The 18065-nt window shown below is 44.0% G+C and overlaps 1 protein-coding gene across 1 annotated transcript in view; it reads left to right on the top strand.

The window, feature by feature from the left end:
* Positions 1-18065, top strand: part of LOC106748849 — a 67396-nt gene that overhangs the window by 1686 nt on the left and 47645 nt on the right. The window contains exon 2 of the mRNA XM_014627738.1: positions 16866-17108. Within this exon, the coding sequence (XP_014483224.1) occupies positions 16866-17108 (243 nt within the window). The remainder of the gene's footprint in view (positions 1-16865; positions 17109-18065) is intronic.

The raw sequence follows: 18065 nt of genomic DNA, 5'->3' as shown, positions 1-18065 counted from the left end.
AGCGAAGCGATCCAACGCAACATGAACGCGAGTTAAATATTTCTTTTTTTTTTCATTCAACCTTTGCGTCTTATTCCCACTATTTATCGATCTACTAATATAGCTGCGGCTGTGTAATCTCAATTTGCACGTGCAGATCGCTCTTGTACGCTTATCGTGGATCGCACGTTGTTTTCGTTGAATACATTTGCACGTCGGACTCCTCGTGAGTCACGTACACACGATATAAATCGCGGCGTTCTTCGAGAACTCTCAAGGGAAACTGGAAATTGCGAAACGAATTCAACCAAATTCGAGACCTCTCTCAGAAACTCCTTATCACCGCGATAGATTAATTTCCTCAAACATTATATATATACTTACGAGTAATATTTTAATGTTTAATCACATTCATTTTTCCTTCAAGATCAGTTTCGATATCTCATTAACGATCTCAAGGATATACACAGAAAAATACATACTGCGTTCAAGGAAATGTCGAGTATTTCATAAATTTATATATCCACAAATATATCATAAATTCATTACGAGCATCAAATTTACTCAAAATATATTCTGGAGTCCTGCACGGTAAAAAACATTTTGTACTTATGTTAAAAAATCAGTCCTGGTTAACATTTTTGTATTAAATTTTTACTCGTGTGGTAATTTAACATATTTCGTGCTTACGTTATCTCAATATATATTTTGTGTTGAATCGATATTCAATATGTTTAAGTGTTTAAACCATATTTGTAAACGTTAAAATAACATATTTTACATTTTCGTGTTAATTAACATATTATAGATATTATTTATTTAACATATTATAGATTTATGTTAATTTTTGGCATAATATTTGCATAATATTTTCAACATATTCATCTTATATTAAATTCACACAAAACTTTATGTGAAATTTGTTAAATTTAACACGCAATTTTTTCCTGTGTAGTATAAGTTGAGTACTTCAAGAATATTAAATTAAAATAAACTTCGGTTTGTGCTTATTCAAATTAATATTCTCGAAAACAGAATAAATTCTTCTGAGTACACACATACACACACACACACATACACACATACATGCGTGATAATTAACTTTTCTCAAATTTGCGATGAGTACATGTTAAAACTATTATCAAGAAAATATTTCGGTTAAAAATAACTGCTGCGTAAAAGAGGGAAGGTACACTGAGTAATTGCTTTTCTTAGTGTAGCAGAATGATATTTTCCTCGGCGTATTACCGGAAAGCGTGAAAAATATTACATATTCAGAGTCATCTTTCCCGGGAGAGCACGTTCCTCCGGCCGCGACAAAGAACGGTCGCAGGGGACAAAGGTTGCTCCGTGGTCGCGTAGCGTGCTTCGGATTTTTCCCGGATTTATTTCTCGCGTTCGACCGATCGAGATCGATCGAGATCGGCTCGGAGGTCGACTTCTGTTTACCCGTGGCGCTGCATGTCTCGCGCGGCCCCGCGCTTTTACGCTTTTATCAGCGGTTTATTTGCGTTATACTTTCTACGTCGCCCCCGGCAGTAAAACCCCGATGTGCGCGACGAAGGAGCGCGCGGACCGGCGCGACGGTGACTGTCGAACACCGAATCGTCGGGAGTAAGACATTCTCCCGAAACCTGTTCCGCGACGTTGTTGTCCGGGATCGCTGCTCGTCGTCTCTAAGCGGAGTCTCCCTCCCGTCCTAGTCTCTCTTTCTCCCTGGCTGGCTGATATTACCGATTTATTTATTCGACTCTTCGCTCTCGAATCTCCCGGTAAACACCGGGTCGTTACTGTCGCCGTGTATCGTATCATATCAGTACCGAGTTTGCGGAGTGACTCGAAAAACTTCTCGCGAGAGAAGTCGAAAGCGGGATTGCGCGGGGCGCGCAATTAGTAATATTAAGGGTACCCATAAGTAAAATTTTTTTTTTTCAGATTGAATAAACACTGCCACCTTGTTCGCGAACATGATTTATTATTACCTAATCTATATAATTAAATTTATTGACATTTAGTGTGCTTTGAAAGTTGTGAAATTTTGAAAGAACTAAATGTTAAATAAAATAATATTTTGTACAAGAATCGAAAAGCGACATTACTTATGGGTAGCCCTAATAGCACGTGCTCGGTATTAATAATGCATGCATGCACGCGCGCGCTCGTCGCTGCTGGCGGAGTGACGATCTTTTACGTAATCGCGTAGCTGGAGTAATTTCCTCTTTGCTGCAATTAATCTGCGAACGCGGCGCGGAGAGGCCGTGAGTTTCCACAAAAATACGGCACAGCCGGTTCTGCGAGTTTTTCCGCGCCGGGCGGCGAATTACAGTCCGCCGGTTTCGCGCTGGATGTATCCGAGTCAAATCGCGATCGATAGTAAATACCACGTTGCTATCGCGGGCGGTTCGACGGGGTCGAATCGGCTGCGTCAGGCATCTGCTGCGTGCTGTTGGAGCGAGTGACTCTACGAATCGGGCGGAATCCGTCGATGAATCGTACAATCGCGAAGAATCGTATGTTATTAATCCTGAAGACCTGATCGAGAAGACCCGTTAGAAACACCTGGACGCTCTTTTTCATTTTTCGATTAGTTAACACCGCCATGCTGATTTCCGTCAATTATTTCAACGTTTAACTCAAAAGCTCGAATTGCCAAAAATACGGTAAATAAGTGCAATTCGCGTACACGGAGAAGAATAATCTGCATAACAAGCTTGATTTATGACGCGACAAAATCTGTCAGTTACTGTATAATCGGCCACTCGCTGGATTATTTTGCTGAATTTCTAAATTATTTCGCTGTAAAGAGAAATCGGTAAATATAGGGAGAGGCTATTTTGTTATAACAGCAAATCAACGTGTGCTAAATTCACCCGGCAGAGTATTTTCTATCCTGGCGACTGTTTCTGCTCTAATTGCGAATAATTCGATAATTTGATTGTGCTGACTAAATTTTATTGCTGCTACAACAAATATGCGGTAGCAACGATGCGTGGTTTCGCTACACCGAAAACAAGAATTGCCACGTTCAAGTAAATATTTACTAAGGAGTATTGAAGTAGTTTATTTTATTTGATTTTGATCGAGTAAATATTATATTGAATGTAGCAATGTTTTTCTTCCACTGTGCTGAATAATAATTCTCCAATCGTATCCGAGATCTTACTAATAATAATCTCATTAATTTTACTAATAATTTGTTATACACGGTTACGTTTTATGCGAAAATTCATGAGACACGGCGATATTACATTGCCGGTGGCCCCCCATGGCAGTCGACGTGTTTAAAAGGCAGAAGCTCAGATCTCATCTCAATCGCAGAAAGTCGCGAACGCGTCCAATGTGACGCTTTCGAGATGTAACGAGTATTTCATGCGGAGTGGAAATTATCTCGAATATTACATCATTATCATCAGTGTACTTTATTAATAAGTTTCATGCACTCGCATCGGGAGCTCGCAAAATGAGTCGTCGTGTCGCGCTCGTACCTGAAGCGCTTCGCGAAATTTCAACAGCGGATAATCTGCCGCTTAAACGAGTCTTCGTGGCGGAACGGGTGTGTAATTAGACACATTCTTACGTCTTCTGCGCGCCGCCTAATGCCACTGCGCCGTGTAATTTGCTAATATTGCGCCGGGTTGCGCCTGCAATTTCAACCCTCGCGCACGCTTACCGTATCTTACGCTCAGTTACGACTCTTTAATCGTTTTCAATATCGAAAACCGCTATCTACCGCGCCTCCGCGCACCGTGGCGAGTCACGACCCTCGCAATAAACTCTCATTAGCAGCCTATTTTTCCTTTTTCGACCACAGACTCGCANAAAAAAACCCAAAAAAGGGGGGGGGGGGGGGAGGGAGTGAGCAGTAGAGGAAAAAATTCGAGTTAATTAAAATCTATCGCGGTCATCGATGACGCTGCTGTACGCGATCAGCTTTGCATGCGCACGTACGTGCGTCAATTCCTCGGTTATCCTACATACAGAGAGACGAAATCGTGATCGGAAGGGAAAATTTCTCCAAGAAAATTCGTGTCTTTCTTCCTCCTCCNNNNAAATTCGTGTCTTTCTTCCCCCTCCCCCGCCCCCCCCCCCCTCTGCTGAACTCGTTCTTGCAGCTTCGGCGTCAATCACCGTGATTAAATTTCACGCGCGTCTTTCATTCTTCGTGCTCGCTTGGAAAAGTGCGGAGGTGAAAGAGAGAGAGAGAGAGAAGTGAAAAAGAGAAAGAGACATTCACTTCCTCTTATCAATCAACAATTTATTTTCTCCTTCCGGGTTACAGTTTCGCGTTTCACGTGTGTTCCAGTTCGGAACGTACGGGACATCGGCAAAAATTTAGTAAATTACGGTTGGCGGAAATTACGCGTCAACCGTTGCTGCGAGCTGCCTTACTATCCGTTCTTCTTCTCCTCACTTGCGTATATGCGGATCTCTTGGCGTGAGGATTAGAGAGGAAAATTTCTCTGAGGAAACTCTTGACATTCATGACTCGACATTAGCCGCCAGAATTGATTTTCTCGCGCTCGCGCCTCTCGCCTCGCTTCGCGAAGACGCGCACGCGAGGAGGACTTTATTTATTCCCCCGTAATTAACGAATTCCATCTCCCTCGCTATCTCACTTCCTCAGATCGTAGTCTCGTCTATCACACGAGACCTAGACAAGAATTTGCTAAATTACCGTTGGCGCCAACCAACGTCGCCGCGAGCAGTTTTACCAGTTCTCCTCGATCAAATCGTACCGCATATATAAATCTGTATTGCGCGAAATCGAGATTGAAGAGGAAAATCCGCCGCGATGGAAAACGGGATTGATTTTCCCCCGTCTCTCTTTCGGTCTCGCGCGACCACGTGTCTTTGCGCGACGACGGGAGCGCGAAGGAGCTTATCGTCGTCTTCCTCGTAGTCGTCGTCTTCGTCGTTGTCGTGCACTTTCGCGACGAAGAAATCGGAGGAGACGAGGCGGCGTATAAAGACACTGGCGAGACCATATTAGTCACGTTTCTTGACGGTGTCTTTCTCTCTCCCTTTCCACCTTTCTCTCTCTCTCTCTCTCTCTGCCTCTTTCCGTCTCCCTCTCGTCCGCACTCTTCCTTCAATGTCAATGACTGCTCCCTTGGGGCTAGCTGTGACCCCCCGTGTGAACGAGTCTCGTCTCTTTTCTGTGTCTCGCGAAGCCGCGCTCGGTCGCTCGGCCGGAATGGCGCTTTCACACGAGGCTGGAAGGAGCGCACACAATGCGTGTACCCGCATAATATTTCGACCCGGGGTTGCGTATCAGCGCGTCGCGATATTAGGCTCCGAGGATATCGCGAGGAGCTGCGAATATCGTCGTCGATAGATGCTCATTACCGGGACCAGAGACCGCGCGATAATACCGCGCGACGCACGTGAGAATGTGTTTTTCTCTTATAAAAGAGGCAAAAAGAAATTAACTTTTATCTGCGATTTCTCGCGGTGCGTTATCACTGTGCAAACGGACGCACGGTACATAATAGGTACGGTTGTCGCTCGAGACGAAAGCATGGTAGAGTTGGGAGAAGTCGGGGAAGTCGGAGGCAGAAGGAAATACCTGATTGAAGGTAACCGGATTCTTCCGTAAATTAACAGCGCGGGAAAACTATTAGCGAGAAGCGCGGACGAAGATATAATTGAGCCTCTCGTGGGCGAGAAACAGGGGAAGAAAGGAGGAAGCGGGGGGATTCGGCGGAGGCAGTAAACGAGGGACCGAGTGAAGCAAACTCGGCAGGTGACCCAGACAATGTTTAAAGTCAAGACCGGCTTAAGGACGTCTTAATGATGCCTTTAACGGAATCCTGGAGTCGTCCTGTTTTATACGGCAAAATTATTAGTACGCTGAGGAAAATATCCGGTCATATCTGATCGGATAATCCAATTAAAAAGCGCGAATATATCCGATCAAGTATAATGTCCGATCATTTCATCGTTTCATCCGATCAAGTCGTGCCTTTGATGAAGATGAAATAAGTTTCATCGATCATTGCATCGGTAATTTCATCGGATACTTCATCGGATAAAGTCTATCACTTGATCGGACGATAAAAATTATCCGGAAAACGAAAAGAAGTTTTATAATTATAAGAATTTTTGTTAACTTTTTTTCCTTTTTCGAGTAAAATCAACTGTCGTCTACATTAACGTGTGTATTGTAAATGTGCAAAAGGATTTTTAATTCTGTGCAGTAACGAATATAGTACTAGCAATTTGCGATCAAATAGAACGACTCTAGGATCCCCTTAAGCCGTCTTACGTTCCGATTTTGTTGACATTGTGCTGTCTGGGAATACAGATCGATAAGCTGTGTCGGTTTTATCAACGGTGCTTTCGTCTCGTGAGCGAACATCCACGCGAGAAAATTACTTTAAGGATTTCCTCGCGCTCGGAATCGATGGAGCCGCTGGCGCCGCCGGAAAAAAAATTCCTACTCGCGAAATTCTCCCCGAATTCGTTCGCGGGACGAGATATTTCGATCGTGATTATGCGTTTCCTCCGATAAGAGGTCATGCAGATGGATATACAGACAGCTTTAACGATCGCTTCGACGGAACGCGGAAATCCGCGCGTGTCCGGTCGAATAGGCTCGAGCCGGGTTACCTGGAGAACGGACCTTAAACCTTAAGGTTGAGTAACGGTACTTCCGGCGCGCGTGCATACCTACCTACCTACCTACCGTGGTGTCTCTACGGGGGAATCGCCGCCACCGCCGCCACCGCGGTCGTCGCGATTTCTGCGCCGTACGTCGCGCCTTGCAACGAAAAATTCTGCCTCGTACCGCTTCCTCGCGCGCGGTAGGGTCGACGCACCGAACCTGACGATATTTTGACGAGCCCGCAGCGAGACCGACACGTGACTCGCGCTCGATTCGCAGTCGCTCGAGTCAAGTCGAGCGAAATCGAGTGGAATCGACTCGCGGACGGCGCACAGGGAATGAAATGTATACGGAAAAAAGGATTTGGTAATACAGTCTGTATAGTAAAAGCGTGACCGATATAACTTTTCAACTATTTATTATGAGAAAATGAAAACAATTGCATATGCATTACGCAATCAGTACTGCAACGCTTTTGTATTAAAAGTCGTTTAATCACTGTCGTTGTTTAATTATTGCTTGACATCTTCGAGGCATACTTTTCACCGATTTTACAGCATACTCTCGAGTTAAAGACGGTCATATTGAACGAATCTGTTTCGTCGTGTATATTTTTTTCTACTCAACTTTATCTTCATTAATGCCCAGACATTTTTAATTGGACTTGCGTCTGATAACTGTAATGGCCAGTTTAATGTTTCATCGCCATTTTCTGCCTTCTATTGGAAATAAAGACGATTCCAATGTTTTTGGCCATTGCCGTGTTGAAAGATTTAATCCTGATCTTCGCTTCGAAATCACTTCGGCAGATGCTATTAATGCTCTCTGGTAAATTTTGACCATTTTCTTGGCATTCAAATTCTCCGTAGGGTAAACCGAAATGAATTAGATCACAATGCGAATTGGATTAATATAAGCTTTTTGAAGTCGTTATCATTAGTTTTAAACGAGCTGTTTTATCATTCTAGTTATTTCCGCCCGCTTCCCCTGCACTCGTTTCAAACAAAATTAACGACAATTATCTCAAAGCTTATATTAATCTGATTTGCATTGTAATTCAATTTGCCTTCGTCTTCCCTACATTCCAGTACTCATCGTTAAATATATCATTCTTTGGCGAAAGTTGAATAATAACTGGGATTTTCTATCTAATGCGTTGTAAGGGCAGAGTTCTTTTATCTATTCATTCAAAATTGTTCGATGCAACGGTTTCCAAACAGAAGTTTATCTGGTCACGCTCTTATTAGAAGACTGTAAGTACTAAAATTTGATTAATATTTGCCAACTAAATATTTGATTACTGCAACCAAATATTTGGTCGGTAAATATTAACCAAATTTTAATACTTATTACTAAATCTTTTTTTGGTGTAAAATAAACTGAAGAAACGCGTTAGTTGCAGAAACGAAATCAACTGCAGAAATTATTATAAAACCGGTTCTTTGTCAAAAAATATTTTTATTTTGTATTATTTTTATTTTGTCTATACCTCTCTCTCTCTTTCTTTCTCTCTCTCTCTCTCTCTCAACTTTCTCTCCATGTCATCTGCCTCGTTTCGCTTGTTTCTTTATTAGCCGAATCAAGATTGCGCCCGAGTTGCTGGAGCGCTAATTCCCGTCGATCATGTATCTCTTTAATTGTCCGTCTTTTCTGGTCGCAAATTAGATCCTCTCGTAGGAGCCACGGCAAATAAGAGAGGGGGGAGCCATCCTTGTAATTGCGCAATTTGCCCTCTGAATCGCGCAAAGCGGAATCACGGCGTTCACGTGTGCCGGCCGGTTCAGAAGCTAATGACAGCATTCTTGCGATGTGCCTGGCAATTTAATTAACGTAACGACGGGAAAGTTATTGTTCGGCGGGAGACGAATGATATGCCGCACGGCCGCGGGTCCTTATCCGACGATAATTGCTCTCTCCTTCGCCCTCTTCCGCTCCACATTTCGCCACGATGCGGGCAAAAACGTCCTCGTCATCCTTGAGACACGACACCCTGCACTCAAACACTGACCCGCGTGACCTGATTTCCCCCTTTCCCCTGTCGTGTCTGTCAAGATTCCTAAGACACTCGCGCGTCATTCGAAGTCGCGGCCGTTGATTATACATATCTTCGAATCGTACGCGATCTTGAACCTCCTTCGCCGTTCTCCTGCCCTTGTTTTCCCTTTCAACTTCACATCCTCTTACCGAAGTTGATTGCAGAGCTCCTGAAGAGTCCCGCGGTGATATTCTCGTCGGAGCATCTCGTAATTTGTCGCGATGATAAATAAGCGCGGAATGCCGATGCGTGTTTCGCGCGAAACGCTGCGAGCCCGAAGAGTTATACGGTGCGCGGCGATCAAAACTGTCCGCCAAGCATCGATGTCACCGCGCACCCCGGTCACCGGTGTAATGATACATCGGTACTTTCACCCGATCGCACGGGAAAGTATGAGGGGTTTCCGCGGCGAGATGAAGCCATCACTGTGTTGGCCGACAAGCGTAGAATCGGGAAGAACTGGATTCCGTGGAAATCTTTCGCGCATCAAATACTTCGTCGACGTTCTTCTCGGAAAAATTCCTGAGCGGCTGAGTGGCTACCAATCTCCGAACTCAGTGATAAGATTCTACGCGGTAAAAAATATTTCGTGCTTGTGTTAAGATCGGTCTTTGTTAAAATTTTTATACGTTAAATTTCCAACATACTCGTATGCTAATTCAACACATTGCGCCTGTGTCATCTCAATAACTTGTGTCGAGTCGATATTCAACATGTGTAAGTGTTAAAGCAACATACTTTGTAATTCATTGTCGCGATTAACATATTATAGATGTTACAGATATTAATTTTGTGTTAATTTTTGATGTAATATTTGTGTTGCTCTTCAACATGTTCACTTTTGTGTCAAATTAATACAAAAATTTGTGTGGATCGTTTGGGACACGCGAAATGTGTTAAATTTAGCACAACATTTTTTATCGTGTACGGGAAATTACAAAAGGTTTCCACGGTGAGATTAAGTCATCGTGTTTGTTGACAAGAGTAGAATCGGGGAAAACTGGGATATGTAGAGATCTTTCGTGCGTCAAATACTTCGTTTTCGTTCCCCTCGAGGAAATTCTCGAGAAGCTGTCACGCTGCGAACCAAGTGATAGGATCGAAGGGAAAGTACAAGAAATTTCCACGGTGAGATTAAAGCATCGTGTTTGTTGACAAGCGTAGAATCGGGGAAAACTGGGATATGTAGAGATCTTTCGTGCATCAAATACTTCGTTTTCGTTCCCCTCGAGGAAATTCTCGAGAAGCTGTCACGCTCCGAACCAAGTAATAAGATCGTAAGGGAAAGTACAAGGGGTTTTCACGCGGCAAGATTAAAGCGTCACGTTTGTTTGCAAGCATAAAATCGAGAAAACATGGAAATTCTTCGTGCATCAAATACTTTCGTTATCGTTCTCTCTGAGAAAATTCTCGAGCAGCTAACTTCCAAACCGAGCGATAAGATCGCACGAGAAAGTACAAGGGGTTTCCGCGATGAGATTAAATCTCCGTTAGTCGCGGCTATTTTTCACCCGTGAACGGTCGCAATGTATCTCACAGATACATTGATTTTCTCATTCATTTTCCTCTGCTTCTTGAAACAGTTTCTTTTCCACTAACACCTGGCTAATAGACCAGACGGTAAAATACGTAAAAAACACTGAGGAGCCAAAAGAACAAAGAAAAAACATTGGCAAGGACGAGTTCGACTTTGAGTCCGTATAGCAACAGCGATACGTTGTAGCTATGAACGTATTAGACACACTTGCGACTAGCGAAAGCTTAAACCGTAATCGTGTCCTCGATAAGCGTGGAATCGGCAAAAGCTGCAACATGTGGAAAACTTTCGTGCAACAAATACTTCGCTCCCCTTGAGAAAATTCTTAAATAGTTATCAACCTCTGAACTGAGCGGTAAGTGCAGGAAAGTACAAGGGGTTTTCGGGGCGAGATTGAAGCAGCATGTTTATTGGCGAATATAAAATCGGGAGAAGATGGGGATCTTTTGCGCGTCAAATATTTCGTTATCGGTCTCCTCGAGAAAATTCTCGAATCAACCTCCGAACTCAGCGATAAAATTATTCCCGAAACAAGATAATTAAGTCCTGTATCTTTCTCTCTCTTTCTTTCTGATGTCCACTATAGTTGACTTTGTCGCTTCTACTATTGAGTCAGACACCTTCGTAACAGCGTATTATAAAAATTGAACTCTGACTCATTCGTCAAGTAGTTGACCCCGAATAATAAGACGAAGTGAAAACAACCGATCTCTTTGTACACCCGTCTCTCTCTCTCCGCCATTTTCTCCGTTTCCGCGGCCCATCCGGGCTCCCCCGAAATCCCTCGCGCACTGCGAATCTTCTCAGGCTCGGATAATCGCGCGTCCTCGCGGGAAATCCACTGTTCCCGGACGCGAGGCGAGAGCTGGTCTCCACGGGAACCGAGTGGAAAGGCCATATTAGGCGTCCAACGCGGTTTACGTCGTCCACGGGGCATTACTGTCGTCTAATGTACGTCCAGTCACGCCCCCGCTGTTGGGGCCCCGTCGAGCTCTCGAGCCGAGGCCAGCCGAGGCGAAGCGTGCCGAGGGGCATCGGCGCGCGGGCTCGCCGATCGGCGAGATCGCGACGAGCCGAGCTCGCGAGGTGTTCTCCCGACCTGGTCGCGGAGCCGCGCGCGAACACTCGCGTTCCCCTCGGCCGAAGGAACTGACGATCGCGCGGAAGTTGCTCGATTTCTCGCTCCGAGACTCGATAAGACGAGATCCCGACGGCCGCTCGAACGATCGGATCGCGGCCGCTGCGAAAGTGGTCCAGGTACGTCTGCGAGTTCCCCGGCTGTCGTCGATGACACTCTTGGCTCTCGAGCGCGTTGTGTGCAGTGCGCTCGTGTGAGACTGTGGATGCGACTGTCGAGTTAATGTCAAGGTTCAGGTCCAAGTGGTCCGGGTGATCGTCCGGCGAGCGACGTGATCCACAAAGAAAGATTCCGCGCTAATGGTGTCGTCGGCGTGCTTTCGTACGATCTTCGCCATCTTCTGGCGTCGAGCACTCTTGCAACCGTGCCTCGCGTGTCACGACGATTTGGAAGATGTGTCGAACGATGTGAACCGGTGTCGTCACCGATAGTCCATCTCGTAGTCTCTCATCGCTTGCCGAATCTTTTTCTGTTGCGTAATTCACGTGGAACATTTTTTATCACTCAATATCACTCGGTGATTTGTTTTTATTAAGAAGTATACTTGGGTCTAGCAGGATGACGCGAGTTTTGGACTTTACGTTCGAGGCTTTCAGGATCATCACGTGCATGTCGAATGAAGTTCTCCAGTGTCGATCCGCGAGTGTTCAATAGGTATTCTCGATCGCTCCTCGATGATACGATGATCCGGTGAAATGTTTTTGCACCGCGATAGGAATTAGATAGACCGGCGCCGACGTGATTGCCTTCAACCGGTACGGGCCGTCTTTAAGCGTATCTCGTTCCTCAGAAATGGCAGCGCGAGCAACCGGATGTGCACGCCTATTCGCTTTTAAATCCCACATTAATGCAAAGCGCTCATATTTTACGCAATCGAAGCGCGTCTGCCTTTTCAACGGGATTCGCGAGAGTGAGCGGAAAGAAAGATTCTTGCTCTACGACTCAATGTTCCTCAGCTCTTTCTCGCTTCCTTTGCATCTCCGTCTGCGTGCATGCGTCCCCGATCGGCGAGATTTACATAGAAATCTTTTATTATATTTACATATAAATTACCTACATGTGAACTCGCGTATATATATATATACGCATGCATTATTTATCCAATCGTTGATATATATATATATATAATAGATATTATATATATATATAATATATATATATATATAAACGATTGGATAAATAATGCATTTACATATTTGTACATAGAGAAGCTAGCGCTATTTTCTTGAGTTGAGTATTGGGACTGTGACGGTCAATGCTGATGCAGAAAAAACGTGAGACCGATGCGTCATAGTTTCGATAAACAAACACGCATACGAGCGCACGGCGAATTATATTTTCTCGATCACGACGTTTGATCCTGTTCGAGATGTTGTCGTTGCTCCGCCGGATGTGAGCGCAATGACTGTTCTCGAGTTTTCTCGACTGTCGAAGACGGAAGTGGACTGCGGCCAGGTGCGTAGCCTCGTGTGCATTCACGCGATCGTTGCAGCGCGCGACCCACCGTTCTCGGCGACGTTCATCGTCGTCGTGTAATTTATCATCTCGTTTCGTCTCTCTCTTTCTCTCTCTCTCTCTTTCAAAACGGCTGACAGCCGCCGGTGGAAGTTCCTCGTTGTCGTCGTCATCGAATCGAATTTTCCCAACGCAACCATGTCATCGATGCGATGAAGCCGAGTAGTCGTCATCCTCGTTATCGATTGTACGCCGCAAGATTATTCGCGAATAAACTCGCGCGTCTTTCCCGCCGGTGGTATCGCGGAGAGGTAACTTGCATCGCCGAGTATGGAAATTTTCTTCCTGGGCCGGATGACCGGCAACGGCTTATTGGTATTCTACTCCCCGGCTGTTCTCTATCGCTATTCCTTCGCGCGATTCATTGTTCGTACCTGACCCGACGCGGAGAACGAGAGAGAAACAGAAAGAGAGGAAAGAGGAGGGAGGAAGAGAGAGAAAGAGGAGGAGGAGGAGGACTGGAATAGGTAGTGCGGACTGGGTTTCATTATCCTAACACCTGAGTCCTCGGAATATCTCATAAACGAAACGTTACATCCGCAAAGCGCAATATTGCGACGGAGGCCGCAAGTTGATATACATATTTTTGAAAAAGACCCATTTTTCATAATATTTTATTAGTTTTTTATTTTACGAAAGATTTTTCGTGGGATTATATTTGCGAAGCTGCAAATTAATTTTGTGTTTTATAAGAGAAAGAGAGAGAGAGAGAGAGAGAGAGAGAGAGAGAGAGAGAGAGAATGGCCGTACAGAGAAAAATATATATTACAGTAAATGTTACGTGTTTCAAATATTTATAAGTTGTATGTCCGCAAATATATCTCACAAGTTCATTATAAACATCAAATTTATTCAATATATATTTTCAACTCTAGTAAGTTGAGTACTTCAATCAAGAATATTAAATTAAAACACTAAAAATAAAACTTAGATTTATTTGTTTCATTTAACTGGATCTAGCTTTTCTTCGATAAAGTTTGTAATATTCTTGGAAAGAGGAAATCTTCCTTTGAACAAACAATAGTGAGTTTGCCTAATAGTTGTTAACTTTCAGAGGCTTAGACCTCTCTTTGTCTTATAATAATATTTTGTATTATAATAAAACAAGTATTGCAACATAGTCACGAACTGCTTTAATCTTTCGCAAGGGTCACGTCCGCGAAATGAGTGGTGTAACTAGCAAGTTGCTGAAACCGACTCGAAGACGAAGGTAATTTCGTCAAGATCAGGAGCTTCAAGCTCGTTTTAGACTCGACCTATAATTTGCGACGTATCTCGGGACGTGATTCCACCCGTAAAAAGACGCCCGAGGAATCGGACGGCTCGGCGACTCAAATGTTTTGTCGTATTACGCGGCGCGTGAAATTACAAATAGAATTCCGCCGCGCGGAATTACCGATCATCCGAAACGGGAAGAAACGCGAGACGGAGGGGCTGAGTAACGGTGGCAGGGACAAGTCATCCGGGGCGAGACGTCCGTTTGATCGCGGCATTATTGCGGAATTAAGCGCCTTTGTCGCCTCGGCCGTGTTAAACTTGGCGGCGGGTTGCGTTAGCGCGAGTGGGAATCGGGTAAGGGGTGTAATACCTGGTGGAACACCCACGAGGAGCGCGCGACACGTTGGCAACGAGCGACGAGGTGTAGCAATCTTTCTCTTTCTCGTGCGCGCGTGGTACGTTCGTGGATCTTTTTATAACAGAAGGAGCCTAGATACGACGATAGTGAGTCACACACTGTCGTCGGCGATCGGACGTGTCGCAAAGAGTGTCGCGCGTGCCGTCGTCGCGCGAAGACTCCCTTTTCTCTCTTTTTTCACCTCGGCGAATCCTACGGAGACTGGCCGGCGTGCGATCTCCGAGAGATTAAACGGCCGTTCGGAAGCTCGTTTCGCGCTCGAGGGAAGACGCGCGCTGCCTCCTTTTGGAGTTTAAGCCACGACTTGGGGACTGAACGGCGGTCGGCAAAGTTTCTGCGACGGAGGAAGTAAACGTCGTCAGTGGTGGATCGGTGATTCTTCTGATTGGGATGACCTCGCGGGATCAGACTCGTCACTCGTCACTGCAATCACACCTGACTGGGGTTGTCGCGATGCTCCGTGACGCCGCGAAGAATCGTCAGGCGGATTCGTGAGCGCGCTCGCCGAGATTGATTGAAGTTAGCTCGGTTAATTGCATAATTGCAGTAGTCAGCTGCGTGACATTTAAAGCAAATGTCTGATTACGTAATGTTATAAATAAACGTGCGCGCGCCCGGGCTACGCTTCCGTCCCCAATACTCGACGTGCTGCGCGTTGACGTAATTAATTAATCTCCGATCGATGATTAATCATAGACGTCCGATAAATTATGCGAATCTAATTAATCTGCGTAAATCCGACGAGAACTTTCTGTTTCGCGTATCAAAGCGACGAATGAGGTCAAACGAAAGCTCTTATCTTGTGCGCACTTCGAAGAGCAAATTTCGATAATCTCGTCTCATCTCTTCCGGGATTTTCAATTAGCGAAAGTTCCTTCGTTGCACGAATTCCCGTGGAAAGTTGAAGGTGGAGATCGGTTGATTCCCCGCTTGAAAATTAAACGGAAGATTCCTTCTTTTCCGTCAAATATCTGTCTTGCGTCGGAAAGAGGGAACGTTTAAAACAAACGTGTAAACATGTAAGGCTCGTCTTTAATTAGGGAGAACGCTACCGTCTTTACGCGAAGCGAGAAAAGCTCGCTAATGCGGCGGTTAAGCGTGCGCTCGTTCGCGCTCGACGAGGAAGAAAATCTGGCCGCGCGATTTTTGCGGCCGCCGAAGTGTGATGAAACGGTTATGTTCATGGCTAGAGGAACACGGCGCGTCACGTGCGTCAGTTGCGTGAGTAAGTCGTGGGCATTAACGCGCGCCACGAAGACGAGAACGAGGATAGAAGCCGGTGATCGGAGATATATACCTTTGGTCTCGTGGCTCTCGTAAACTAGTCCGTTTCTACCGTTCGATGAATAATCGCGCTCGCCGTACGCGTGTGCACGTGTGTATACGTGTGACGAATGGCGCGAGCGGCCGTTAATTAGCCGTGCTCTCGACTGGAAGCAAACAATGATTATATATATGAGCATAACTACGTGTCTAGGCGATAAAATCGCGTGTCGCACGTTCGCCGCATAAAATCCGACACGCCCGGGGAAACGGTTAACGCTCGGACAACGTTACGGTACGTTCGAATAGTCCGTTCTTCACTCGGAAGTGATCGATAACTGGATTACAGTTGGTATCGGGACGATCAGGCAGCCGAAGATGACCGCGATGAAATATTCAAACGATTCAAATGAGTATGAAGCGAATCCCGGTAAGAAGAGAATAGGAAGGACGACAAGTTTACGTTTAGCACAGCGAATTCCCGCGGTCAAATATGAAGCGACATTAGTATAATTCTTCAAAATTGAAGACGCACCACTAATTTATAATTTTATGTTCTTTTTAAAATTTACCTATTACCTTGAATTTAATCGAAGATATTCAGAATAATATTAGTATCGATTCAAGACTCATATTTTCATACATAAGCAAAAATATATAATCTTATATGAAGGTAAAACTTACTTAAATATATTTGTACTATTCGAGAATAATCATGAATTAAGAGAAAAACATATTAGATACAGAAAGAACGATTTCTTCAAACTAAGAACTGTATCACTTTGAAGATATCGTTCTTTCTATCTCTTTGAAGATATCATTCTTTCTATCTCCAATATTGTTTCTTCTCAATTCATAAAAATTATTCTCGAATAACAAGAATATGATATTTCTAGTAGAATTATATAGAATTTCTTTCTGTATATATAAGAGAAAGTTTTACCTTCGTATAAAATTATATATGCTTGCTTATATATGAGAATATAAGTTTTGAATTGATACTAATTTCTTTCCATATAATTATTTATTGAAGCCAACAGTTATTTACTTACCGGAATTCTCTTTTCGTCTCAACCGTCATGATCTCGACGTTTGCTCGCGAAGTTCGAAGTTGCGAGGGGGCACTCCACTAACTCGCGTTCGGCTTTGTGTTTGCAGGAGGCTGAAGGCTGATCTACAGTACCTGAGAAGAAGGGGCCTGTTCAAGGCGTCCGGCGAACTATTGCACCAAGGACGCAAGTGCGCGCGATGCGGCGCTCCATTCGGTAGATTTTACAACGTCGGCACGGTGTGCACGCGCTGCAGGCATCGGATATGCCGGCAGTGTCGCGTCGAGATCAGGAGTCACACCGGCGACAAAGAGGAGGTCGAATGGATCTGCAACGTTTGCTACAAGATCGCGTGAGTATCTTGAGGAGAAACGTACCCACGAGGATCGGTCGATCGCTTCCTCGTTGGATGCGCGCGCGGAAAACTGACCGTCGAGGTGCGACCTCGAAAATAAAATAGATATCGAAAATATTAAAATAGGATATGAATTATAGAAGAATAGGATAGAGATAAAGATTGTAAAAAAAAAAAAAAAATTGAGATACACTCAGTGAACACCAACTAACAGTAACGTAAGATCAATGTTATAATTTCCCAGTCAACAACGTAAATGTAATGTAACGCGCGTGTTATGTTACATTGTTGAGCAGGAAATTATAACATTGATGTTATGTTACTGTTAGTGTTCATTGGGATGCGTGAAAAAAAAAATTTGGTTAAATTTACCAGATTGTGAACGAATCAAACGCGTTTTAGGTTGAAGGAAACGGAATTTCTGGTTATAATAACCGAAAAAATTTAGTCATAAGAACCGGAAATTCTGTTTTCTTCAGCTAAAACGCGTTTGGTTCGCTGTATAGTAAATTCAACCCAACTTTTTTCTCCGTATAGGTTTAGATTTTAATGTTATATAAATTTTGTCTACTTCGAACAATACATTCCGTTTATTTTCTTCTTTTTGTTCACGCTCGATGATAAAAACGTCGCTCTGTTAGAATATAATAACTGCATGTATACTTTATTAACTAAATTTTGATTAACTGTATGCAATTTCATAAGTTTTTCTATACGCGCGACTTAATAGAGAAGGAGATGGTATTATACGGTCTTCAGAGTTTTTGAATAAATATATAAATTTGTAACAAAACATTGTGTTTTTTAAACAAAACCTATTTTTTAAATCTATTTTAATGGAGGGCCACATTATTATTCCCTGCTCTTCTTTCATTAAGCACTGTCGCCACATTTTGATAAATAACATCCTGAGTAACAAATATTTCATAACTTTGAATCTAGAATCGATTGAAC

This window comes from Dinoponera quadriceps, unplaced genomic scaffold (assembly GCF_001313825.1).
Source record: "Dinoponera quadriceps isolate SergipeBrazil2010 unplaced genomic scaffold, ASM131382v1 scaffold1889, whole genome shotgun sequence".
NCBI lineage: Eukaryota > Metazoa > Arthropoda > Insecta > Hymenoptera > Formicidae > Dinoponera > Dinoponera quadriceps.
Note: the sequence above shows the minus strand (reverse complement) of the source record. Positions and strands in the feature narration are given on the sequence as shown.